Source organism: Hyaena hyaena, unplaced genomic scaffold, assembly GCF_003009895.1.
Source record: "Hyaena hyaena isolate Hyena2069 unplaced genomic scaffold, ASM300989v1 scaffold_0, whole genome shotgun sequence".
Classification (NCBI taxonomy): Eukaryota; Metazoa; Chordata; class Mammalia; order Carnivora; family Hyaenidae; genus Hyaena; species Hyaena hyaena.
Genome location: NW_024080632.1, coordinates 10,244,169 through 10,269,731, shown reverse-complemented (window position 1 = coordinate 10,269,731; position 25,563 = coordinate 10,244,169). Strand labels below are relative to the sequence as shown.

Here is a 25,563-nt window from a genome sequence, read left to right as displayed (position 1 = left end):
GGACCTTTTAGATCTAATCTCCCCCTTATTTAATGCCTACACTGGATTCCGTTGCATGGATGTGCCATTGTTTATTTAATCTGCAGGTATTCTGAACAACCTTGCGAGGAAGCTGTGTGTGTGTGTGTGTCTGTGTGAAGGATGTTCCTTCTAGTTTATCTGCAGGAGAAAGTCCTAAAAATTGAATTGCCAGGCCAAAGATCTGTGTATTTTAAGTTTTAGGGTAAATATTGTCAAACTGCCACTCAAAGAGATAGTCCCAAGCAGCAGCACAGGAGAGTGGGGGTTTCCCAAAGCCTCACAGTGAGGCACACTATCTAACTGGAAACCCCTGTGAATACTCACTCTGCTGACTCTGAACCACGCTTGTAAGATGTGGGCATCAGATCTGAGAAGATCAGGGTCATCGCCAGCAAGCTGTAGTCATGCCGCTGGGGGAGTGACACGTCTCTGGGATCCCCAAGACACAGAACGCCAACTTACCCCCTTGATTTGCAGAGGTTGGCGGGTTTGTAGCTATGACTTGCCAGCGTGGGAGAAAGCGCGTCAGCCTGATTCCCGGGGGGCGTTCTCTCTGGGGGAAGACTGCAAATTAGCAGTTCGGGAGATACAAGGAAGTTGGTGGTTTTGTTGTGTTTTGCTGTTGTTGTTGTTGTTGTTTAAACAGCACAGTTGAGTTACGGTTTGGGCCTTTGATTTTGTTTTGTTTTTGAGACATGGAGCCTTGGAGTTTGTTTTTAAATGAGATTGAAGGGAGATGGGAAATGGCACTGTAACTCCGGCAGAGCTTTTGTGGGTGTGCAAACAGAAAACACCCAGGAGTTCACAGGCTGGGTGCTGATTCTTCAATAGCGTTCATTTAAAAGGTAATATACATGTAATTAAAAACATTATTTAAATGATATTCAAATAGAAACATAAGGTAGTCCATGCAAAGTGTGTCTCCCTCCTGCTTCTGACTGCTAGTATTCCTTGGGAATTGCAACCAATGATACCCATTTTTCCAGAATATTCTCTGCATTTACATGTGAAGAATTCACCTGTGTGCATTTTTCTTTTTGTACCTTGGAGCTCATTTTGTACCTATGAATAGAGATGTGCCTCGTTCTTTTTTTTTTTATAAGTTTATTTATTTATTTTGAGAGAGAGAGTGCATGTGCATGCATGCATGAGCAAGGGAGGGGCGGGGGGGGGGTGTGGAGAGAGAATCCCAAGCAGGCTCCGCCCTTGTCAGCACAGAGCCTGATGCGGGGCTCGATCCTACAAACCGTGAGATGATGATCTGAGCCAAACTCAAGAGTCAGACGTGTAACTGACTGAGCCACCCAGGCACCTCTGTTCTTTTTCTCGTACAAGCCTTTGAAACCCAACGTGTATTTCGCTCCTACAGCACATCTCAGGGGAACCGGCCACGGTTAAGGAGTTCAGTGGCCCCATGTGGCTTAGTGGTTGCCCTACTGGAGGGCACGGCCCTAGACCCCCCACCTGTCACTGATTGATCCATGTTGAATGAGCCCCTTGCTTCTCCAGGCCTTTGATTGCTCATTTTGGAATGGAAGTTGGGTTGGATAGTCTCACTGGCTGCCCTTCCCCCTAACGTCCTCTGACTTCCGGTGCTATAAGTGGAAAGTCACGGACCAGCCAGGACAATCAGGTCTGATATAGCAGCTTGATCTCCACATCTGTAAAATGGGGACAATCTAATGTGACCCTGATCAGGGTGAGGATGAAAACTATGACAGCTGATGGGGGTGTGCTTTGGAGAGAAGGAGAGGAAAATAAAGGAAGCGTGTTGTGGGGTCGGTATCCGGATTAGGAATGACCCTGGTGAGTGCTCAGTGTCCACTTGCCAGACGCAAGCTTGCCTCCTGGGCTCACTTCTCCAAACCTCAGTCACCTTGTCATGGGGAAGGGGGGGATGGCAGTTTCTCTTTACACCCGCTGCCAGGATCAATAAGGCGCCCATGCAGAGGGCGCCATGCTTAGCACATAGGAAGCTCTCCACCTGAATCGGCTGTCTTCCCCACACTTCTGGTTGCAAAAATGCAGCCCGGAACCCGGGGCCGCTTGCCCAAGGTCACAGAGTGAGATGGTAGTAGCAGACGCTGGCCTATTTTGGGTCCCTCCTTCTCGCTGGCAATCGTCCCAAAAGTCAGCCCGCTAATTTCCTCTCAGCAAGGTAAATGAAACAAATACACTCGAAACCACTGAACTACTCGAATGAGGCCCGGGTCCAAGTATTGTTTCCATGGTATGTACGAGGGCGTGCACGCATGTGATTTGTCTCCAACCCCCGGCTCCGAAGGGTGGAGGCTGGCTTGGCAGGCACACTACCCAGCACCCGGCTCCTTGCGTTCAGAGCCCTGGACCGCGACCAGCGCCAGATTCTGCCTTGTGATTTCCAGCAAAGGACCCCCCTAGGTGGCACGTGAACTACCTCTGGCAAAACTGTGATGGTGTAGAAAATTAAAATTAAAAGCCAGGAAGCCCGAATCGTTACATTTTACGTAACAATAACAGGAAGCCGTTTCTTTTTTTTTTTTTAATTTTTTTTAAATGTTTTATTTATTTCTAGGAGAGAGACAGCATGAGTAGGGGAGGGTCAGAGAGAGAGGGAGTCACAGACTCTGAAACAGGCTCCAGGCTCTGAGCCGGCAGCCAGCACAGAGCCCGACGCGGGGCTCGAACCCACGAACCGTGAGATCATGACCTAAGCGAAAGTCGGAAGCTTAACCAACTAAGCCACCCAGGCGCCCCAGGAAGCCGTTTCTTCGGAGCATCCGCTGTGTGATACTGCTGAGGACCCTGCTTTCGCTATTTTATTTAATCCCCCGGTTACCCAGGGAAGCGGTAATTGCTTCCAACCCCATTTTACAGATAAGGAAATAGAAGTTCTGGGAAAATAAAGAACTCCTGGAAACAGAGAGCCGGAAAGGGCCTTAAAAATCTCCCCTGTGGGGGCACCTGGGTAGCTCTGTCAGTGAAGCTCTAGACTTCGACTTGGGTCGTGATCTTTACAGTTCGTGGATTCGAGCCCCACGTTGGACTCTGTGCTGACAGCTCAGAGCCTGCTTCAGATTCTGTGTATGTGTGTCTCTCTCTCTCTGTTCCTTTCTCTCTCTCAAAAATAAATAAACATTAAAAAAAACTTTTTTTGAATCTCCCCTGTGGCAGAAGGGCAACCAGCCACCCTAGCTGACCCGGAAGTGTCCTGGATGCTGAACATTCACAAGCTGGGACAAGTCGGTCTCCCTGTAGCAACTTAATTTCGTCATCTGTAAAATGTGGATATTCGAACCTGACCCTGGTCAGAGTGAGGATAAAAATATGGCAGCAGGTGAAGATGTGCTTTGGGGAGGAAAAGGAGGGAGACAAAGTGTAGTGTGATTATTAGGACCAAAATAGACCCTGGTAAGTGCTCAGAGTCTGGTGGCTGAGATGGAGGCTTGTTCTCTCTCTATGTCTCTCTGTCTGTCTCAGAAGACACTGAGTATTCCTCCACCTCCCAAGCCCAGCCTCTTTCCAGTTTCTTCCAAAGATCAAGTTGCCTTTCTAAGGCCTGAGTCTGAGAAAGAGCACCCCAGTTTCCCAAGCACCAGCCAGCAGCCCTCCCTGAGAAAGGGGAAAAGCTGAGCGCGGCTGGGAAGGTGTATGGATGGCTTTATTCTTTTTCTTTTTTCTTAAGCCAAGCCCAGGCTCTGTCCTCCCCAAGGTCTGGCCCAAGCTAGAATGGGGGGGGCGGGGGGGGGGTAAGTGCTTACCTGTGAATCCCTTCCTTAATTAAAGAACAGAGTCCACTGCCTAACTTGGACTAGAGAGGGATCTAGAGGTCCCAGCTGTCTCTGCTTCTACCTAAACAACAGACATCCTGGGTTCGGTACACAGAAGAAATGGGGCTTGGGGAGAGTGAAGGAAGCAAAGCGGCTGCGGGGAGGGACCAGCCCTCCCAGTGAGGAAAGGCACAGGGGCTGTGGTCGGTTTTCTCTGCCGAATGCTGGCAAGGCACTCCGCTGGTCGACACTCGGGCCACACACGCTCACACGCACCGCCGAGAAATGACACAGCATGAGGGCGACGCATGAATACACAGAGAGAAACACACACACACAGCGACGCCAGATGGAGAACGCAGCCCGGGCTGGGCCTGGGTATTCATTATTCCCTCACCCACACACAGAGGGGCTGGCGGAGTTACATAACGCAAGCTGCAAGGGGGGAGGCTGACTTGCTAACCGCCCCGCCTTGAGGGGATCCAGGAAGCGGCACCTCCTTCCCGGGGTTGTCTGCACCCATCTCCTCACAGCGGCGGTGGGAGCTTGTCAGCTGCCTCAGCCCCCGGATGACCCTGGGAATTCACTAACAGGGAAACAAGGGAGGGAGTGTCACTTTGTTGGCAGTGGCAGATGGGGGCTCCCTCCTTGTGCGAAGCGTGGTGAGGATGCCGGCAGGGAAGAGTGTCCAGATAGAGCTGGGAGAGGACTTGAACCGGGGGATAGAGAAAGATGGAGGGGCTCTCTGCTGCCTCCCGCCTGCCCACACTCCACCCACAACCCACAGACGACCCGCTCCGACCCAGACCCATAGGACATACTGATAGCTGCCCGCTGTGTGTGCATCCCACAGGTGCACACGCCCCACCTGGGCCATAGCGTCTCCTGTTGTGGCTTGGTACCCTCGACAATACTCTATTTCTCCAAGCCTGGGGGAACTGGGGAGAGTGGAGAAAATAACCAGAATATGAACATTTTAAAACTAGAGTGTAAGCGTGAAAGCTCGGGCTCAAGAGTGGGGCACGCCCGAGCTCAAAGCCTGTCTTTCCCATCGTTTCTGCATGACCTGGGACAAGTAATTAAACTACCCTTTCCAGGCTTCTCCTCTACTGAAGGGTAATCGTGAGGATCAAAGGAGAAAAACAGTTACACCTTAGGAGTGTACATGCTCAATAATTTTTTTTTAATTTTTTAATGTTTTTATTTATTTCTGAGAGAGAGAGAGAGAGAGAAAGAGAGAGGCAGCATGAGCAGGGGAGGGTCAGAGAGGGAGAGAGACACAGAATCTGAAGTAGGCTCCAGGCTCTGAGCCAGATGCAGGGCTGCTCAGCACAGAGCCAGATGCGGGGCTTGAACCCGTGAACGGTGAGATCATGACCTGAGCCGAAGTCAGACGCTCAGTCGACTGAGCCACCCAGGCGCCCCCCAATAAATTTAATCTTTCTGGATTTTTCTTCAATCAACAAATGCTCACTGAGCACCTGCTGTGTGCTTCTGCCAACCCTTAGGGGGACCCAGTCTGCTCTTCTGCATGTTTTCCTATTAGAGTTTCGGGTAGTCTGTGGAATACAGATGCCCTCTAAAGTTTTGTATGGACCTATGTCCTCTGTATTTATTATATCAAATTTGGTTTATAATGGTTTGTAATGTGGCCAAGTCTGTCCTTTGAGCCAGGAACAAGTCGCCAATGATGAAAATGGTCAGAAAGGCCAATTGACATCATTGGTGGATGGCCCTCCCCCTTCCAGTCGGTTTGTCATGGGGACTTTGGGAATAGCTGGGACAGAGAGCCCAAAGATCCGTGCTGGCTGAGCTCCTGACCCATGAGTTGAAAATGTTTATAAAACACAGAAAACCAAAGACCATGTGACAGGTTGTTTTCATGAGGTGGGAAAGAGATAAGAGATAAGATCGTCATTCTTGGTATCTGATTTCCATGGATATCAGTGGGTTTTCAGGGAGACCCTCGGTCTTGGAAGGCTTTGATTATGGGAGATGAAACGAGGACGTTAGCAGCTAAGTGGGAAGGTCCCTCACCCCCTCCCCTCGAGGAGGAAGGATTTCATTTCTAGGTTGGCTTCCAAGCTCCAGTGTCTTGCATTGGACTTAGCCAGCTGCATTTCCCATCTCGGTTTTGAAGGCGGTGTCAGGTCCTCCACATCAATCTCCCTTTTGTAACTCTCTCTGTCCCCTCCCTCATTCCTTCTCTCCAGCACAGGCCTGACGGGCCGGCGGTGCCCAGAGAATAGCGTGCCGAAGCTTGCGTCACCTCTAGACACATCTAGGCACATCGACCAGACGCATCCCCTCCCCGGTCTGCCTGACCTGTTGCTTAGGGACACGTCCCACGGCCGGTCCTGACATCCGCCTGATCAGCCATCACTTCCTAGAGAACAAGGAGGAAGGCAGACACGGGAAATCATGCCACTGACGGCCGGGTGGCAATGAGTGGGTGATGCCGCATTGACGTCAAAGGCGGAGGAGACAAAGCCCCGGAGCAGCTCATTCCGGAGTTGTCCCAGCACTGGCCCCCGGCCCTTCCTTTCTGTACACCCCAGAGCCTGGCTTTTCCTGGTGGAACCCTGGTGGCCCGACGTATTTTGAGGTCTTCAGACACACGGATGCTAGATGCCATGGAGAGTCAGGTGTTCAGCGTTCAGCAGATCCAACCCAACGTCATCTCCGTCCGCCTCTTCAAGCGGAAGGTGGGGGGCCTGGGGTTCCTGGTGAAGGAGCGGGTGAGCAAGCCCCCCGTGATCATCTCGGACCTGATTCGAGGTGGGGCCGCGGAGCAGAGCGGCCTCATCCAGGCCGGGGACATCATCCTTGCAGTTAACGGCCAGCCCCTGGTGGACCTGAGCTATGAGAGCGCCCTTGAGGTGCTCAGGGGCATCGCCTCTGAGACGCACGTGGTCCTCATTCTGCGGGGCCCTGAGGGCTTCACCACTCACCTGGAGACCACCTTCACTGGGGACGGGACCCCCAGGACCATCCGGGTGACACGGCCCCTGGCCGCCCCCCCCACCGCTGTCGATCTGTCTCACCAGTCATCGGGCAGCAGAGAGCACACACTGGCAGCGGACGGGGCCACGGGTGCTGGCAATGGGCCACGGCTCGCCCCAGATAGCGGGCACGAAGCCGGTTCTGTCCCAGGTACCAACAGCCTGGCTCCCAGGCCCCCGGCCCAGGACCCCGCCAAGAAGAGCGTGGGAGTTGTCATCCAGGACAACCAGAAGAGTGATTTGCTCAAAGAGATAGAACCTGTACTGAGCCTTCTCAACAGCGGGAGCAAAGAGATCAATGGAGGGGGGCCTCCCAAGGCCCAGACGAAAGATGCGGAAGTCCAGGTGGACAGGTAAGCCCTACAGGTGTGTGTGTGTGGATGTGTCGTATGCAACAAATGTGTGTTGCAACTCGATCTCTCAGCCCAGAAGCCCACCTGAGCCGTCTCAGACACCTGCAGATGCACATCTGCTCAGCCGCTCTTGCCTCTTTCTCTTAAAACCTCAACCGTAAGAGCAGAATGGGCATGGTAGCTGATGTCCTGTCTTCCAGCAACCCCTCGCCGGGGGCATTTTTGCTATCTGCAATTCACGGGGCGGAAGATTGAGGCTCAGAGAGGAGGGGCCTTTCCCGAGTGGCCCAGTGAGCAGGAGGCGCGGGTCCGTAGCAGCCTCCGCCTAGGGCGAATGCCAAGGTCCTGGGAAGGGAGACAGGATGGGCTGAGGCCTGCGTAACCCTCAGCTTAAACCAGCTCTCACCTTAGGACAGCCGCTTGAGATTCCAGCTCCTTCTCTGGGGAGGATGGGCAGCTGGGCCAAGGGGTCAGAGAATAGTGGGTCTAGGCATAGAAGAGAGAGGCAAGTTTCCCTCTGCCCCCATTCTGGTCTCAGAATGCAGGTTAGCACTGACCCTACAGTCCCTACTTCTTATTCAACCCCTACTACAGAGGAGGCTCAGATGTGGGGCCACCCAGAAACCCAGGCCAAGATTCCCCCCCCCAAGTCCCCCTGAATGTCCAGATAGCACTTAGAGGCCCCCAAGATGTCCCTTAGGAGCCTGGATTAAAGCAACTCCCCCCAGGCCCCTGCACTGATTCATTTAACAAATGTTCGTTGAAGACCTGCTGTGTGCCAGACACTGCTCTGGGCACCGGGGGTGAAGCAATGAATGGAACACACCCACCACCTGACTTTGTGAGTATATGAAAGAGACAAGCCCCGTGACCTTGGGGGCCTTACAGTGTCATGGGGGAAGGGAAAGAATCAATGAGATAACGATGTTAATATGAGTAAGCCATCAGTGATATGTGCTAAGGAGATAAATGGAGTGAGTTAAGGGGTCAGGAAGTGTTGCGGAGGGTGCCTTTTAGAAAGGGAGGCTGGGCAGGTCTCAAGGAAGCTGATATTGGACAACCCAGAGGAAGGGGAAGAAGGGCACCTCGAAGCTTTATGGAGGAGGGGCGTGCCAGGCAGAGGGAACGGCAGGTGCTAAGGTCCTGAGGTGGGAGTGTGCCTGATGTGGAGGAACTGCGTGGGACCCAGTCTTCCTTCCTGATGGGTCAGCTCCCCAACCGCCCTTTTGGGGGGGCCTCGATCTGTGGCACCCCAACTCAGGCCACCGTTGCATCCTGGAGCTTTTCCAACTTCTCCCACCTGGGCAAAATTTAGGCTATTCAAGCAAGACCCCGAGCAGGAAGATGGGGTCTCTCTCAGGAGCCCCAGGGATCCCCTGCTGCCCTTTGAGCCCCTGTCCTCCAATCTGCCGCCCCTCTTCTGTGAGTCCCTGGGGAGCGGGGGGTAGTTTGGAGTCTCCCAAATGGACCCATTCCTTGGGTCCCATCTCCACAGGCGATGGAGGGTCTTGGCCCCAGCACACAGGACATGGTGTGACCCTCTCGGGGAGGGCGAGTGGGTGGGGGGCCCCTAGTATCCTGACCTTCCTTCCCAGAGCTTGGGGCCGAGATCGGTCCTCAGGGCTGTCCGGGCTTACAGAGATCTGGGGCCCGGTTCCCCCAGGACTAGCATGGACTAGCATCCTAAATCAACTGTAGAATCCAGAATGGGTCATTGGGCAGGTTTTCAAGGAGGCACTAGACGTGCCCCCCTCCCCCCCACCCCCGTCAAAATCTGAGCACAACCTCTTCCTCCGCATTCTCTATGTATATGCCTCCCCGCTGCTCCTCGACACCCCCTTCTCCCAGAAAGAGCAACAGGACCCTGAATGAGAGTGACAGTCCCCTCCCGGAGGCTGTATTTAATGATCCGTACACTGGGTTCTGACTCTCAGCTGTGCACGAGGTGTGCCTGGGGTTGTAAGCATCAGAATTCCCTGGGGCTTTATTTCAGCCCCGCCCCAGACCTGGGAGCCTGACTCTCCCTTTATGATATAGAGAAGTCCCCCGGAGGGTCCCTCTCATAATTGGGAGCTCGGCCCTCCCCCTCCGAGAAGCCAGTGGGACCCTCTCCCAGCTGGCAGTGCAGGATACAAAAGCCCGATGCAGGACACTAGGCTTGGGTGAGGTTGTCACATACAAAGGATTTAATAGGAGTCAGGCCTGAGGGGGGTCTTCAAACACCCGACTCCAAAAAGCAGCCTTTGTTTCCCTGAGGATGGGGGCACGGGGTCTCCTGTGGCCGACCTATTTTCCCAAATTGGGAGGCTGCCCCCCTGCTCTCAGCCTGCCCTCATCCATCACGGTCCTCCCTCCAGTGACCAAAAGGAGCAGAAAACCCTGCTTTGGAGGAGGTACAGTTTGGAAGGAAGTGGCCCCGGGCAAGGTCCGGGCTCCATGAACCCCGCAAAGGTACACGGTTCTCAGGAGGAGTATTATCCAATAATAGCGCAGGGTCCCCTGGCTCAATGGCCCACACCTGTGCTGGACTCAAAGCCCCTCCCCCACTTTAATAAGTATTTTTTAATTTTTTTAACATTGATTTATTTTGAGAGACAAAGTGCGAGCAGGGGAGGGGCAGAGAGAGAGAGGGAAACACAGAATCCAAAGCAGGTTCCAGGCTCTGAGCCATCAGCACAGAGCCCAACGCAGGGCTCAAACTCACGAACTGTGAGATCATGACCTGAGCCGGACGCTACCCGACTGAGCCACCTGGCAGCCCCTACAAATATTTTTAAATGCCCCCTTTATTAACCAGGAGCTAACAATGCCCAAACTATAAGATAAAGGAGACCAAGCATAAAAGTAATTTATAATAACAGAAGCTATAATTTCATCTATCGGGACTCCGCTGTTTGCCCCTAAACAGAGAATTGGTCTGCTCAGGACAGTGTCGAATGCACATGGACCCAGGTGTGTTGTTTTGGCAGCTCTGATGCCACCAGCAGTGTCGCGGTGGTGTGATCTTCTGAAATGGTGACAGACTTCCAGTAAAATGATGTTCTGTCTTTACCCAATGGCTGCCTGCATGGAAAACTGAGTATATGTTGAAGCCATTTTTATGTAAGACCGAATCGGGGTCCTGGCTCAGAAATGTAAGCTTGTGTTCCATCTTCGTTGATGTGCTAAGGTTGCCTGGCAGGTGCAACCCTTCTTCCTTGTGTGGGTTTGCCCCTGGGCCATCCCCAACTCCTTTCGACCGTGATGCCGGGAGCCCTCACCATCGTCGGAACAACCAAAAGTGCCCTCAGAAATCACCAAACGGCCCCCCAGGGGGCGGAAACAAGTGCCTTGCTAACTGTCAGCATCCCAAGTCAGGAGATGGAAGCCCAGAGACAAAATGGGCTTCAGCGCCACTCTCGGGGCTTGGCCGGCCGGGGAGGATTCAAGTCCCTTGGAGCACATGGCTGCCTGGAAATGACTCCTCCTCCCAGTGGCTTCCCCATCCAGGCTGCTTTTTGGGGTGGGGGTGGGGGGTCAGAGCCGGCACCCGGAATCTGGATGCCCGGGGAAGCCAGCTGCCCACCAGGCCCAGAGCCCCACATCCAGGTCACAGTCAGCAGGCCACGGCTTCCGGGGGCCGAGCAGAGGCTGGGGCTGTCTCTGGTTCTCAGCGGTGCCCTTGACTCTCCTGCTCTCTTGGCCTCATTTCTTTCCTTCCGTCTTTCCTCTTGGACGGAGACCTAGTCTCCTGTTTCCTCTAGCTCCTTGCCGTCACGGGGTGTCCCTAGGCCTGATGTTTGGAAATGCTGGCCCTTAGCTGGGGAGAGAGGTGACGTTTAGCCTAGACACAGTCTCACCCTCGATTCTGGGGACGAGGTGGGCCTGGCAGGTGGCGGCCGTGTAAGGAAAGGAAACCTGGGGGCTTCTGGGACCTTCGGCACTTGGGAGCGGTCACTTTAAAATCCCGCGTGTCACCGCATATCCAGGTTGTTCAGCTTGCTGCCCTGAAGGAGGGTTCTAAAGAGGCCAAGGTCCCTGGTCCAGCATCCATCTGGACCAGCCGGTCAGCCTCGCCCTGCGCTCTGATGGCTTCTCCTCCGCTGGCCGGGCACTCGGCTACTTACAGAGAACCCTCGGAGCTTGGGTGAATTCAGCCCCGCATCCTAAGTAGGTTGTGTGGTTTGCACCCCCTTATAGACAAGGAAACTGAAGCTCGGAGAGGTGGGGCAATTCGCCCAGAGTCACACAGCCCTGGCCACAGAGTGCTGTCTTGGTTTATCTAGAAATCTCACTGTGGGCGGCTACAGTTAGTGCAAAACTGGGCGAGAGGATGTGGCTAGAGGTACAGAAGTCAGTTTTGACCCTGGAGAATGAACTTAATTGGGGAAAGAAGGTCTGTTGTGACAAGCTTATGTTTTATGATCAATATACTAGTCGAGCTGTACTGAGCACTCCAGGTGGGCCTGGCCCCATGCTAAGGTCTTTACATCAATTAACCCATTTACTCCTCATAGCACCCCGTTTTCCCATTAAGCAAACCAAGGCTCAGAGAGGCACAGTCACCTGTGCCGGGACACAGAGCTAGCAAGTGACAAAGCCAGGACTCGACCCCCAAGCCCATGCTCTCGGCCTCCGCTAACATAGATTGCACTGCTGGCCACAGTGCACTTGACCACTAGCCATCAAGTTTCTCAGGACATGGGGTATTTTCTCAGCCCAGAAGGGAAACTAAAGCCCTGAGGTACCATCCACACAAGGCAGCACCCCAGGAGAACTGGCGGCAGGCTAGCCAGGGACCGCACCGATCTCAGGACTGTCCGCAACAGAGGGTCTCCTCCCTGGCTGCTCTGGACATGCCTTGTGGCTGAATCACTCTGCTGGCTTTGCCTCCAATGGCTGCCTTCACACTGAATCTCAGTGTAAGTTTCCATTCTCACCTGGACCGTTTGCACATAAGGGGCTTCCCCAGTCCATCCGTTCCTGGGGAGGGGAGAGACGTCTGGTTATAGAGTTATTACTCTTGCTTTGCCCTCCCTTCCGTCTGTGTCCCCTCCATCTTGTCAAGTGGCACCCAGCCCCTCATTCTGGGGAAGAGCTACGGAATAAGCCCACCCAGCCGCCCACTCCCCCCAAGAGTGTGTGCAAGGAAGGGGAGCTTCTTACTGTCTTTCGTTCAACAAATATTTACTGAGCGTCTTCTCTGCCCCAGATACTGCCCTCGGAACTGGGGAGCCATTGATGAGCCTCTGCCGTTACGGAGTCATAGACAAGCAACAAATAATAGACAGACTCAGGCAATTGTGTTAGATAGTGACACATGCTCTAAGAGAAATGACATAGTGGTTTGAAGAAATATGGCTTGGGGTTGGGTAAAAAAAAAAACCAAAACACTAGATCAGAGGGTCAGAGAAGGCCTCCCTGAAGAGGCAGCGTTTATACTGAGGCCAGAAGGTACGAACCATGTGAAATCTAGGGAAGGGCGTTCCTGGCAGAAGATACAGCGGGAGCAAAGGCCCTGAGGCAGGAACAGGGTTGAGATGTTCAAGGAATGGAAAGAAGGTCTGTAGGACGTGAGTGTAGTGAGTAGGAAGAGAGAGCTGGGCAGTGAGGTCACACACACACACACACACACACACAATCCCAGGCCATCCCTGACACCAGATACTCATTGTATCCATTTCTCCTCGCTGTGGTAACAAATGACCACAAACGTGGTGGCTTAAAACAACACATGTTTATTCTCTCACAGCTCTGGAGATCTTACATGTGGACGCTCTAGAGGCAGATCTGTTTCCTGATCTTTCCCAGCTTCTAGAGCTGCATTCCTTGCCTTTCTTGGCTGGTGGTCCCTTCCAAGCCAACACACAGCATCCTGCTTCTGGAGTCACGTGTGGCCTTTGTCTCCCATGAGGGGTCTCCTGCCGCTTCCTTCTCATAAGGACACGTGTGACGGCACCCTTATGGCTATTACAGTTAACGGCCCATCCAGTCAATCCAAGATAACCGCCCCCCATTCCAAGATCCTTAACGTCATCACCCCTGTAAAGACCCTCTCTCCATGTAAGGTGACATGTGTGGGCTCCGGGGGTTAGGACTTGATGTCTTCGGGGGCAGTTTTCAGCCCCCTGCCCCCATCCAACAAGCCCTGTTGAGCAGTTCTGTGGCCAGGCTCCAGACTGGCCATGACTCTGAGGTCTCATTGGACTGAGTGACCTTCCTTCTAGTCCCCCCTTTGCCACTCATTAGCTACATCTTTTAGGAAAGCCCCTCGGCCTCTCTGGGCCTCAGTTTCCCCATGTGTAAGACTAGTGTGTAGACCAGATGAGCCCGAAGATTCCTTCCAGAACTCCCATTCAGGTTCCTCCTAAAGGTCAATGGCAGGCATGCTCATCACAGGCCAAACCTCCCGTCAAGCCCCACCTGGAAAGTTTACTGCTCCACTCAACGTCTCCAGAGCATCATTCCAGGGAGAGGCACTCAGACATCCCTTGAGGCCAGGGGTCACACACTGGGGGTCGAGGGTCACACTCAGATCTCCCTCGAGTGTTATTGGGCCTGCAGAGTTCTCTGAAACAGCGATTTTGTGGCAAACTAGAGAAATCAAGAGGTTTCACCTTAAAACTGATTTCCAGCCTCTCAAAAAATAGTATCAGAAGAGCTATTAGCACCAAGTCTATACTGCAGGGAGACAGCCAGCCTTGGGGGCTGGGCAGGGGCTGGCGCGGGCTCTCCAGTTGCCCGGCATCCAAAACCAGCCAATCTGCTCAGCCCAGACGCTATCACCACTGGAGTTGGAGGCTCCTGCCCAGCGTTCATGATGTGCGCAATTACAGTCATGATTGTTGCTGAGCCCAGAGGCCCTCACCTCGCGTCTCAGCTGGAGAATTGCAGTAAAATTCCAGCTCTCGGGAGCATCCTGTTCCCTGTCACGACCTGCCCCCACTCCAGCGTGGAGAGCTCTAGAACAAAGCTTTGCAAAGACCCCAGATTCGCTTTCCAAAGCCCCCAAGTCTTCCTACTTTAACTTAGCTCCCAGCACCCATGGCCAGGCGGAGGGTGGATGGTGAGAAAGGGGGTCAGGGAACAGTGTGGTGTCTGTGGAGATATGCAGGGGACCCAGCTGCTCCTTAGCGGCCTCCTGGCCTGGTCGGGCCAGAGCAGATGGCCCCCACCTCCAGACTGTGCCCCGCACACAAGCCTGGCCCTCCTGCCCCTGGGTACTTGGTGTTGATTGGTGATCAGCCCAGTGCAGACTTCCTGTGGAGGTGAGCCCACCCCCCTGTATGAGAATCCAAGGCTTGGCCTCCGGGAAGCCCCTGTTGGAAGGACCTGGCAAAGGTTCTCAGAAGGTCTAGAGATGCCAGACTGACTGTTGGCTTGGGTAGGATTGTCCAGCTAGCAAAGTGGAGGCCAAGGAGCTTAGGTTTAGTCCTTGCCAGAAAGCATAGAAAATGCTCGCCAAGTGGGAGATGGACCTCCATGCCTGGTCTTAGGGGGGGAAAGAAGAGACAGAGCTTGGGGAGATGTTGGCATTTCCGACCAGGAGGGAGCCTTGCTGGTCACGGCCAGAGTCAGGCCCAGAGCCCTCCCGGGAAGGTGGGTCTCCAAGGAGGTCTGTGAGCCATGTGGGGTGCTTTTGAAAATGCAGATTCCAGGGTTCCCCTAGACCCACTATGTCAGACCCTCCAAAGGGCAAGTTCAGGAGAGTTTTAACCGTTGATTCCAATGCACCCAGAAGTGAGAACCACCAAGCATGACCACATGATGGCTCTGGGGTTGCCGGTCCACCTGGAATGCAAGCCCATTGGACGATGGCCTTTCTAGGGGGCTAAGGACACTTGAAAGGAGATAGAAGCCACTTAGTGAAGACAGGCTCTTCAGTCCCATCTGGGAACAAGGGGTAACTGATCAATAAAGCCTCGTAGATGTCGAGATGGGCATAGAGCAAGGATGGGAAGGACTGAGAAGCATGAGTCGGGGTCCTTAGCCATACCCAAGCCAGTGCCTCTCAAGAAGGAGGAGTCCATTTGTGCGAGACTGAGAGTTGGGAAATACTGAAACGCACTTCTGGTTTTGCCCCTGGGTAAATGGAAACAGAATCGCCCAGCCTGCATGTTCCCTCTGATCCCATAGTAAAAATATTCTTCCCCTGCTCCTCGCTCAGGGCTCTTAAATAAGTGTGTAGTTCACAAAACACTTCAAATGCATTATTTAAACAGAGGTGTGAAAGGCTTTTTAAAAAGGGGGGAAGGGCGACAGAGAAGCAGCTGTCCCTGAAGACGCACACAAGACAGGCACATGAGCCATTTCAGAGTTGCCTAGGTAATTGTTCTCTGCAATTCTTGCAAACTGGCCTCATTCAGCAAGAGATGTTGGATTACTTGCTCTTTAGCCTCTGGCTTAGAGTAACTAGTTTTTCCTGTCTCTGTTCAAAAAAAGGAAGAATCTGGGCCGAGCATCAATCAGACCTAGTTTCAAACCCCAGCCCTTCTTTGTGCTTTCTCTGGGACCGCGGGAAACTTACACAACCTCTCCGGGCTCAGTGTTCGCATCTGTAAAATAGGGCTTTTGTTGTCTGTTGACATTAGAGGAAGTCAGTTCTGTGCAAGCACCTGGCATGTTACAGATGCTCAAACAATACTAACCTTCTCTCTTCGCCGCTGAATCCCCACTTATAGTCGCGTGGTATCATGGGATCGGGAGTCTCAGAGCTGAGAGGGAGCAGAGTGACATTTCGAGCGGCTCTCTCAACAGACAATTTCTCTGTTTATCACCATGTAGGTAAACCATTGACTTGTGAAATGTCTGTAATCAAGAACCACTCCCCGTGTGTTTTGGTGACATTTTGAAGAGGGTAAAACAGAATGTTCCCTCTGACAACTGCAGACCTCTCCAACCAGAAGAGCCAAAGTGGCTCTGACGCAGGCCACCGGGATTTTTGGGATATGGAGAGGAGGGGAGGTCTGGCTGGCCCCAGGTGAGCAGCCACGGGGGCCACTCGGGGCCATGCACTCAGAGCTACATCCCTGGCTTCCGATTGATCCCAAATGACTGTCAGCGCCAGACTAGGGGTTGGGGGGAAATTCTAGAACCAGGATTCTAAGTTCCCAAAGCTGGGAATGTAGAACAGAGGGCCAGGTGAGGGTCAGCTTCTATACCTGGGGCCCAAACCAAGACTGAGCCGCAGAGCAAGCCATGGTGCCCCAAGATGGAGAGCAGACAGATGCTACAGTCAGAGTAAAAGTGGACGGGCAAGTTCAAAAGGAGCCCGTTGCCAGGAAACCAGAGGACAGCGCTCAGAGGGAGGAAGAGGTGAGGCAGGGCTGGTCAGGAGGTCTGGATTCTGATGCCAAGCCAGTCCCATCTCAGCCATGACTTCTCTCCATCTTAGAGGGTGGCCAGGCTGTGGACCCTGGCTGAGATAGTCCCCTCCCGAGTCCAAGTTCAAGAGCAGAGAACGAGAAAAAGGTTTCAGTTAAGAAGTCAGCCTTTCGAGTCAGGAACCAGTCTGGGTTTGAATCCCAACTCCATCATCCCTGGCTGTGTGACTTAAGCCAGTGATTTAACCTCTCTGAGCCTTAGTCGCCTCGTCTTATGATGACTATGAGACTTATGATTATAGGAATGAAGATGCTAATGATGTTGATGATAATGATGCCAATGAATGGTAATAACGAGAGCTCCCACTTCAGAACTCATGTGAAGAGTGGGCTGAAAAACTATGACCTTGAGCATCTTAGCCTTTGCCTCACTTACACTATCTCTAAAATAGTGGTTAATACTCATACCCACCTCATAGAGTTGTCCAAGGGATTAAATTTAAACACTTGTAAAGTGCCTGACACATAAGGAGTGCTCAATAAACACTAGCTGTCATTATTAATAGTGTTGTTATGTCTGTTCCCCTCATTTTCGGAATCATTTCTGTTTCTCTCGGGCTGGCCTCCTTAGTCTTACTATCAGTGCTTATTCAGCACTGGGATAACTTATCACCCTGGACCCCAGGACTTGTTTTCTTCCCTGTCTCTCCTGACTCATTTGTCTTATCTGTGGGCATAAGTTGTCCAGGGGGTCTGCCCGGAGATGAGCCTTCTGTGTTCCTAGGTCTTCGAAATGGGGAGGGGGGGGAAAAGCCCCGTCAGGGCCACTCTGAAGCCAGTTCCACGAAGGTGGGTCCACGCCAAGCATCGGTGCTGACGCCAGCGAGCTCTGCACTTGACAGTGGGGCTGCCTTTCCACCTGGGCTTGGCGACAGCACAGAGCGGCGCTCTGGGCGCCCACAGCTTGCCGGCTCTACGTAGGGTCCCGTGGGTGACCCGTGGAGGTTCTGTCCACAGACTCGGAACTTTTAGAGCGGGGCAAGCAGCCTGTCATTCCCGATGTGTCGCCTTCCTCACCCCCCCCTGCTTTGCCTTTCAGAGGTCTGGACGGCAAGTCGCACAAACCACTGTCCCTCGGCGTGGAGAATGACCGAGTCCTCAGTGACCTGTGGGGGAAGGGCCACATGCCCGCCGTCCTCAACAACCCGTATTCAGAGAAGGAGCAGGTAAGTGGCTCTCACGTTCCGCCCGTGGCTTCCTGACCCTTCTCCGTGTTGAAGCTGAGGGGAGGGATGCCAGATGTCCGACCGCGTTGGGGTGGGAATGAACCACCATGGCTCAGGGGCGTTGAGGCAGGAGCCTGTATCCTGGGATATGGAGTTGGCCTTTGTTTGTTTTGTTTTGCTTGCGAACTTGCCATTCTTCAGACTTTAACTCTGTTTCCACCAGGAAAGGCAGGCACATGCCATTTGCACTCCAAATTTACAGGGTAGAGACACGTAGTAAAAAGGTTTCCTCTCCCCGAATCCCAGCCACGTGGTTTCCCACCCCAGAGGCAAGCAACATTCATCATTTCTGTGGTCCTTTTGGTAAGACTTTATACGTAGACTGACGAATACACGCACGTATTCTTTCCCCACACGTGAGAGTACATTATACACATTGCTTTGCACGTTGGTTTTTTTCACTGATCAGCATATCTTGGCGATGAGTCCCAATTAGCGGGCAAGGAGAGTCCTGGTTCTTTTTCGTGGCTGTATAATATTCCATTGGTGGCTCTGCCTCACTCACTGAGCCTGTCCTCCATAATGGACACTTGGGTCACTGCCACTATTTCGTGATGACATTCCACACATGCCTTGCTGTGGCACACAGGCAGGCTCTTCAATAGAGTAAATTCCTAGACGTGGAATTTCTGGGCCCCAGATTATACACATTCGTGTTCTGGGCAGACACTGAGAAACTGACCACCGTAAAGATTGTCCCAAATCTACCAGCCAAGCAGGATAGTGGTGGGTTCCCCACGGCCCCGCCAGTATTACCAATTTTTCGGTCTTTGCCAATTTGCTGAGATGTGCCTTGACAGCTGAGTCCATACTGTTTGTGAGCATGGATAGACCTGGCGAGACATCAGCAGTGCCTTCTTCTCACCTTGGGTAGCTAACAGACTGGGCTGATGCAACCCCATTAAAGCGTGTGAATCCCCCCACCCCGCCAGCCTCTGCACTACGATGAGGTGCAGGTTGGAATGATGAATGGGAGGTCAGAATGGGGAGATGGCCCAGGTCGCTCAGCAGGCCATCTTCCTCTCTCTTCAAGCCCTCGACGCCACAGGGGAAATTGCCACGTTCTGCCTTCTGACGCGTGTATGTGATGGCACCCTTCACTCCTACCAGCTCACCTGAGCAGTGACCCCTAGCCTCTGTGCATAGCCGTACAGGGGAGGATGGGACATCCCAGAACCTCAGAGGAGATTGCTTCCCTCAGCTGCCGATAGCTGACCCGGAAGATAAGGTTGTCAGGGGCCTGTGGTAGATCAGAACCCCGCTCCCATTGGCTAGTTCCTCTTTCTCTTGCAGCGACCGACCTCTGAGTGCTTGGGGGCTGAGCGCCAGTGTAGATTTCTGCTGCACTGTCCTCAAAACTCAGGGCCACACCGTGAGCAGGAGGGGGTTACTTTTCATTCATGACTAAATAAACACATGAAGTTAGCATTTTTCTTTCTATTTTCTTTAACTGCAAATAAAGGGGTATCACCATAATTCACACCCTCCCAAGATGAATAAAAAGGACAGAATGAGGCGGCCCCAGGCTAGATGAAATGTGAGGTCTGCATTTCAATGTCCTAAGAGACCATTTGTATCCTAATCACAGCTTCTCTTAGAAACTGTGGACAAGCTGACCACCTTGAGCCTATGTTCTTTTTTTTTTTTTTTAATATTTTTTATTTATTTCTGAGAGAGAGAGACACACAGCATGATCAGGGGAGGGTCAGAGAGAGAGGGAGACACAGAATCTGAAGACAGGCTCCAGGCTTTGAGCTGGCTGTCAGCACAGAGCCCAGCGTGGGGCTTGAACCCATGAACCGTGAGATAGTGACCTGAGCTAAAGTCGGCTGCTTAACGGACTGAGCCACCCAGGTGCCCCAACCTTGAGCCTACGTTCTGGTGGGACAATCATCTGCATGGACTGAGTAACAGCCGTCCCTCTAGACAGAGCTTGGACTCTCCATTTTGCCCCAGCACCCACTACTCCCTCTCACATCCCTCTCAGTAAGGCTATTGTCTGTGGTCACTTTTTATTTTTTATTTATTTTTTATTTTTTTTAAATATTTTTTTATTTATTTCTAGGAGAGAGAGAGAGAGACAGCGTGAGCAGGGGAGGGTCAGAGAGAGAGGGAGACACAGACTCTGAAACAGGCTCCAGGCTCTGAGCTGGCAGTCAGCATAGAGCCCGACGCGGGGCTCGAACTCACGAACTGCGAGATCATGACCTAAGCGAAAGTCGGACGCTTAACCTACTAAGCCACCCAGGCGCCCCTGTGGTCACTTTTTATAACATCAATGCCACTGATTCTCTTGGGACGAAAGGGAAATGTTTTCACAGCCATGACTTTGTGATAAGAGTCAGACCAAGAGATTTATAGGTTTCAGGAGATGTGAGAAAGATTTCGTGTTTCAGAACAATGAAGAATATTCTTATGTGCTTAATACACAGCCATCTTGAAAGGAGCCACCCTGCTTTGCTGACTTCCCTTGCCTTCCTTCCTGTCCCCTCCAGGCATCAGAGTTTCTAAGTGCTGGTTTGCAGTAACCCCCGAGATCCGACTTACAGAGACAAAGCAAAGGAAGCCTTGACCCCACTAGAAAGACCCTGAAAGTCACTGCCGAGATCTTAGCAACAGCAGGACGAGAGCCATCTCCTTTTATGCTGTCCACCTCTGTTAGACAGTGACAGCTTGAAAGTCATAACCTTGAACACCAAGCCCGAGGAGTAGTGGGGTTCTCAGTGTTGGGAACGAGGCAAGAGTGATTAATACGACCACTGGCCCCCATTTTGGAGATTTGTGGTGAGATGATCAGGTGTCATAGGTCAGGCAGGTTGCATTATTTCCCAAATCCCATAAACTGGGGGGCTTACAGACAACAGGTATTGATTCCTCACAGCTCCCGAGGCTGGGAACTCCCAAGATCAAGGTGCCGGCAACTCAGTGTCTGATGAGAGCCCATTCCTGGTTCATGGCAGGTGCCATCTTGCATGTCTACACATCTGGGGTCTCTTTTATAGGATCAGTCCCATCCTTGGGGGCTCCACCCTCGTGATCTAGTCACCTCCCAATACCATCAACTTGGGGGTTTAGCTTTCAACATACGTATTTGGGCAGGGGGGCAGGGGACTCAAACATGGCGACTCCCTTGGCTTGGAGGAGAGAAGGTGCTGGGAAAGTTGGAAGAGACTGTATCTTCCTGTGGGTAAGACGGCCAGGCAGTTTTAGAATCAGGAGACTGGACGCATGGGATACAGAGCAGCAGGGCTTGGGATGTACATTCACTCCTTTATTGTCAGCAAATCCCCGGTGTTTTCTATGGCCCCAAAACCACTGGCCGGCGCAATCATCCCGGCCCAGTTGTCTGAGCCTCCGTGTTCAGATGCCTCTCAGAGATACGGCTGGAAGGGGGCAGGGATCCAAGCGCCTGGGTAAATTGGAATCCAGCCCCAGAGCTAAAGGAAACAGCCCCGTTACCTCCTGCTGGACGTCTCCATAGCCACAGTGTGGTGAAATGTTTCCAGGCTGAGCACATTAATAGAAAACGTGATGCTCTTCACCGTGTCCTAAAAGGCCAGCGTATATGCTTAGCCTCTTCTCTACCTGCTCAAAGCCTCTTTACCTGGAGCTCCTGAGATGGGCTTCCTTCCTCTCGGTTGTAACCCACATTGGCTGCTTTTTTAGGCTTAGGTGGGGGACAGCGTTGTTAATAACACAAAGAGAGACCCAGCCACTACCTGCTTTCGTGAGTCAGGAAGAGACAGCAGGAGGTGGAAGAGGAACTGGTCCACATTTCCCTGCCCCCGCCCCGCCCCCGGGGACTGAGCAAAAGGCAACAGAGTCCAAGTGAAGCAGGGCGGATGCAGGCTAGACAAGAGAAAGAACTCTCTGACTCAGAAGACTCTTCGCTCCCTGAAGGAATAGTGAGGTCTGCCCCGTCCTTGATTCTCTCCTTTGTCCTAATTCAAGGAAAACCAGCCACCTTCTTTTAAATCAGTCTCAGGAGGCTGAGATGTTAATCTGTATCCAGTGGTTATTTCTCTTACTAATAGTTTGGTTCAACAGTGAGCATGGCCGGTGAGACCCAAGGTCCTGGTCATTACAACGCTGTGTGTGATTGTGATGCTCATCGTCAATTGTATCTGGCATGGGCTGGTAGATTAAAAAAACAGTTTACCTGTCACCACACACTCACCCAATGCCAGCCACGTGCACAGCCCTGGTGGAAGCAAAGATGAGTAAACGTGGCCCTCCCTGCCCTTAGGACCTTCCCAGACAAATGTGGGGAGACAGACATGGGATACAGTGCAATTAATCTAAAATGCAAAGGAGCACAAAACACCGTGGGAGCATAAATACCTTGGCAGGAGACACAGAATCCGAAGCAGGCTCCAGGCTCTGAGCTGTCAGCACAGAGCCCGACGCGGGGCTCAGACTCATGAACCGGAAGATCATGACCTGAGCCAAGGTCGAAGGCTTAACCAACTGAGCCACGCAGGTGCCCCTCCGTGCCCCTCAGCCTTCGTCTTATTAAGCAATTATTGCCTTACCCACCTGATTTGCTTTCCTAAGGGGGAAGAGGATGTCCGCCTTAAGGGCAGAATGTCTATTTTCAGATGCTAATTAAGCACCAGTCCAATCCTTAGTAGATGTGAGGGAGGGGTCTTGGGGCCCCTGGGAGATGGGATTTCCATTTGGGGTCCCCCCCCATCTTATTCAGCCGGCTGCCCAGCTCTCCAGCCTCTTGCTGACAAAGGTGATTAGGTAATCAGGTAGATGACTCTTCTATGACATCGTCCTGTCCACCGTCACTACCGCACCCAGAGCCTGGCACTTCCTCACCCCTGGGGGACCTGGGGCTGGCTGGCTGATTTCAAAATGTCAGAATCTGTTGAGAAGCTTTTCTCTACTACGAGGTACGTGTCAGCTTCATACGGTCTCTCTGGAGAGCCCCAAATTGAGAGGCTCAGTGTGGGTCCCCGGTCCTGGTACGATCAGAGGCGGTCAGGGCCCCTCTCTGCCCAGGCACATGGCCCAGCTGGCCGGCAGGTGCGAAAGGGGGCAGCCAGCCCCAGCCAGGCTGCCTTGGAATGAAGGCGAACCAGCAAAAAACGGTCTGCCTCTCGCGGCAACCCAGCCCGCCACAGGGAAACCAGTCAGTCCTGACTCACCGTGCATTCATGTCAGGGTGAAAACAACATAATGCGGATTCCAACACCACCTTGTGTGGTGTGGCCGTTCGAACCCTGAGACTCCCCCCACCCCTGGCGCGGAGCCAAGAACTCAGCTCTGGGGTCCGCTCTGTTGGGGCGTCATCCCACTGGTGACCTTGGTCAGACAAACAGATTAGCGCCTGCTCCGTTTCCTGACAGGTTCATGCAGGGGGGGGGGGGGGGGGGGGGGGGGGGGGGGGGGGGGGGGGGCAGGTGAGGAATGACAGCGTGTACGGCAATGGCGGCTGATATTTGCCAAGCGATGTCAGACACCGTGCTGGGCACCTCAGCTCCGTGTTCCCAATTAACTCCCACCCCAATTCAATGAAGTACTAGCGCCCCCATTTGACAGACGACTAAACTGCGGCACAGAGGTTTAGCTTGATGAAGGTCCCATGACTAGTGAGTGGTGGAAACGGGACTTGAATGAGGCCAGGGAGCCCCAGAGCCCACTCTTAATTCTTAAAGGCCCGGCGCAGAATAAGTGCTCCAAAAACGTGCATTATTATTGCTGATGTTGCTGGGGTTTCATCTGGCTAATTATCATATTGCTACTTTCGGTGTAGATTTACTGCTATTTGTTGTATTGCTAACGTGAGGCAGACAGGTCAGGAAGCATGATCCCATTCTACAGATGAGACTTTTGGGGCTAAGAAAGGAAAGGTGACACCACCGAGCCTTGGTGACAGAGTTGCACCTGTCTCCTCCGTCATCATTTTTGTCGATCATTGAGATCGAGGTGGTGTGTATCTTTCTGCCGCTTGGGGCCAGGCTCTGGAAGGAGGCGCCATGAGCAGCAAGAGTTACGGCGGGAAGGCAGGGACTTTGCGGGCCTGGCTCTGTTAGCTGTGCATTTGAACTTGTCACTACATCTCTCAGAGCCTCTGTTTTCTCCTCTGAAAAATGGGCTTACCATGAGCAATCCGTGAGCCAGTGGATGTGCAGCGGCTTAGCGCCGGCCAGGTAGCGAACAGGCACTCGCTAAACGTTGCTCGCGGTGGAAGGAGATTGGACAACAACCAGTGCCCTTGATAAGTTCACCGCCTGGGCGGCGTCTCTTCGTCATACTGTCGCCTCAGCCTCTGGAAACTTCCATGTCTAAGACAAGCTACAGACATCACATACACACACAGCAGTTTTCATACTGTGGTATTTGGAATTCCGTAGAATCACACCCAGAATTTCCCTGCAGACCTGCCTGGCAGCTTTAGCCAGCTCCATCCAGGGTGCTGTCTTGAGCTGCCTGTTCATTACTCCCTTCCCTCAGCCTCTCTGAGCACCTAAGGAAACCCCTGTGTTTTGAGATTAATCTCTCTCTGGGGGAAGGTGCCCAGATGGCTGGTGATAAACGGCTGTGAAACTCATTATTGTCCTCAGCTCAATCGGACCAGCTATCCCTTGGCTGCTTCCAGCCAGCTCTAGGCTGGATCCCCCCAAAATCACCTGCAGCACCCCCACTTTGTTAGGTTACCAGGTGTTCCAAGGCTGCCCTCAGATGGGACAAAAACAGCCTCAACAAAGATGCTTTCTGGGAACTTACGGGGGACAGAGTCCCCCTCGGGCCCCACCGGCAGCCAGAGTCAAACCTTGCGAATGCTCCACCCATGACGTCACCTGCCAGTGACCCTCAGGGTCTTGATTGGTCACTAAGCCCTGAGACCAGCCTTCCAGGTCCTGCCGCCCCAGGTGGTCAGAGCCAGGGAGGAGCCAGGAAGCGGGGCCTCAATTGATGGGGGTTTGGGTTCAGCCCTGTCGGAATTTCCACATATTTTGCTCACTGCTTGTTTTAATAGTGAGTAGATTCAAAGCAAGCAGTCCTGGGCATGCTTCCTCATCGCATCAAACCATATTCATATTCTTTTCCCAGACACGCCAAGTTCAGTCAAGGTCATTTTTCCTCCTCTCTGTGTAAACTGATAGTTCTCCAAGCAGATTTGTAGAGGTCAGTAGAGCCCCAACCCACTTCCATTTTCCGAGAGTCCTAGGAGATTTTAAAAGGGAAAATGGTCAAAACATAATCACCAAGCTTGTGCATTTTAAATATTTACCTTTAGCAAGTTAATGCTCTTATTAAACAAGCACACACACGGTGCCAATGCAGTAGAACAGGGTTAGGCCACAAGGTAATTACAGGATTTCCTTTTAAAGTTAATTCAGGACGCCTGGATGGCTCAGTCGGTTAAGCGTCCGACGTGGGCTCAGGTCATGATCTCACTGTTCCCGGGTTCAAGCCCCACGTGGGGCTCTGTGCTGACAGCTCAGAGCCTGGAGATTCTGTGCCTCCCTCTCTCTCTGTCCCCCTCCCGTGCTCACTCACTCTCTTTGTCTCTCTCAAAAGTAATAAAGTAAATGTGAAACTTAGTTCGTAATGCGCAGATACATTTTGGTCTGGTAACGGGCCCAAGTGTAGAGCTGTCTGATGAAGTCTGTTTGCCTTGCGACATCAGTGCGACTTTCAGCATCTACTCAGCAATGTCACTTAAAGACCCCTTATCTGCAGAGCCGCATGTCTGTGGGTCCAAAGTGTGAGGGTCTGACTCTGGAGCACCTCCTTTCTTTAATCATCCTCCACAGAAAACAGACTGTTGAATTGGGGGGAGGGCAGGGGCGGGCAGGGAATAAGTGATTTCAAGCTTCAGTGAAGTCATTATAAAG

General features: G+C 52.6%; 1 protein-coding gene across 1 annotated transcript in view; it reads left to right on the top strand.

Annotated features, from left to right (window-relative positions):
- The first annotated feature begins 6,166 nt into the window (after positions 1-6,166).
- NOS1 (nitric oxide synthase 1) overlaps positions 6,167-25,563 on the top strand; it is an 81,703-nt gene continuing 62,306 nt past the window's right edge. The window contains exons 1-2 of the mRNA XM_039233421.1: positions 6,167-7,125; positions 17,527-17,653. Of these exons, the coding sequence (XP_039089352.1) occupies positions 6,392-7,125; positions 17,527-17,653 (861 nt within the window). The 5' untranslated portion in view covers positions 6,167-6,391. The remainder of the gene's footprint in view (positions 7,126-17,526; positions 17,654-25,563) is intronic.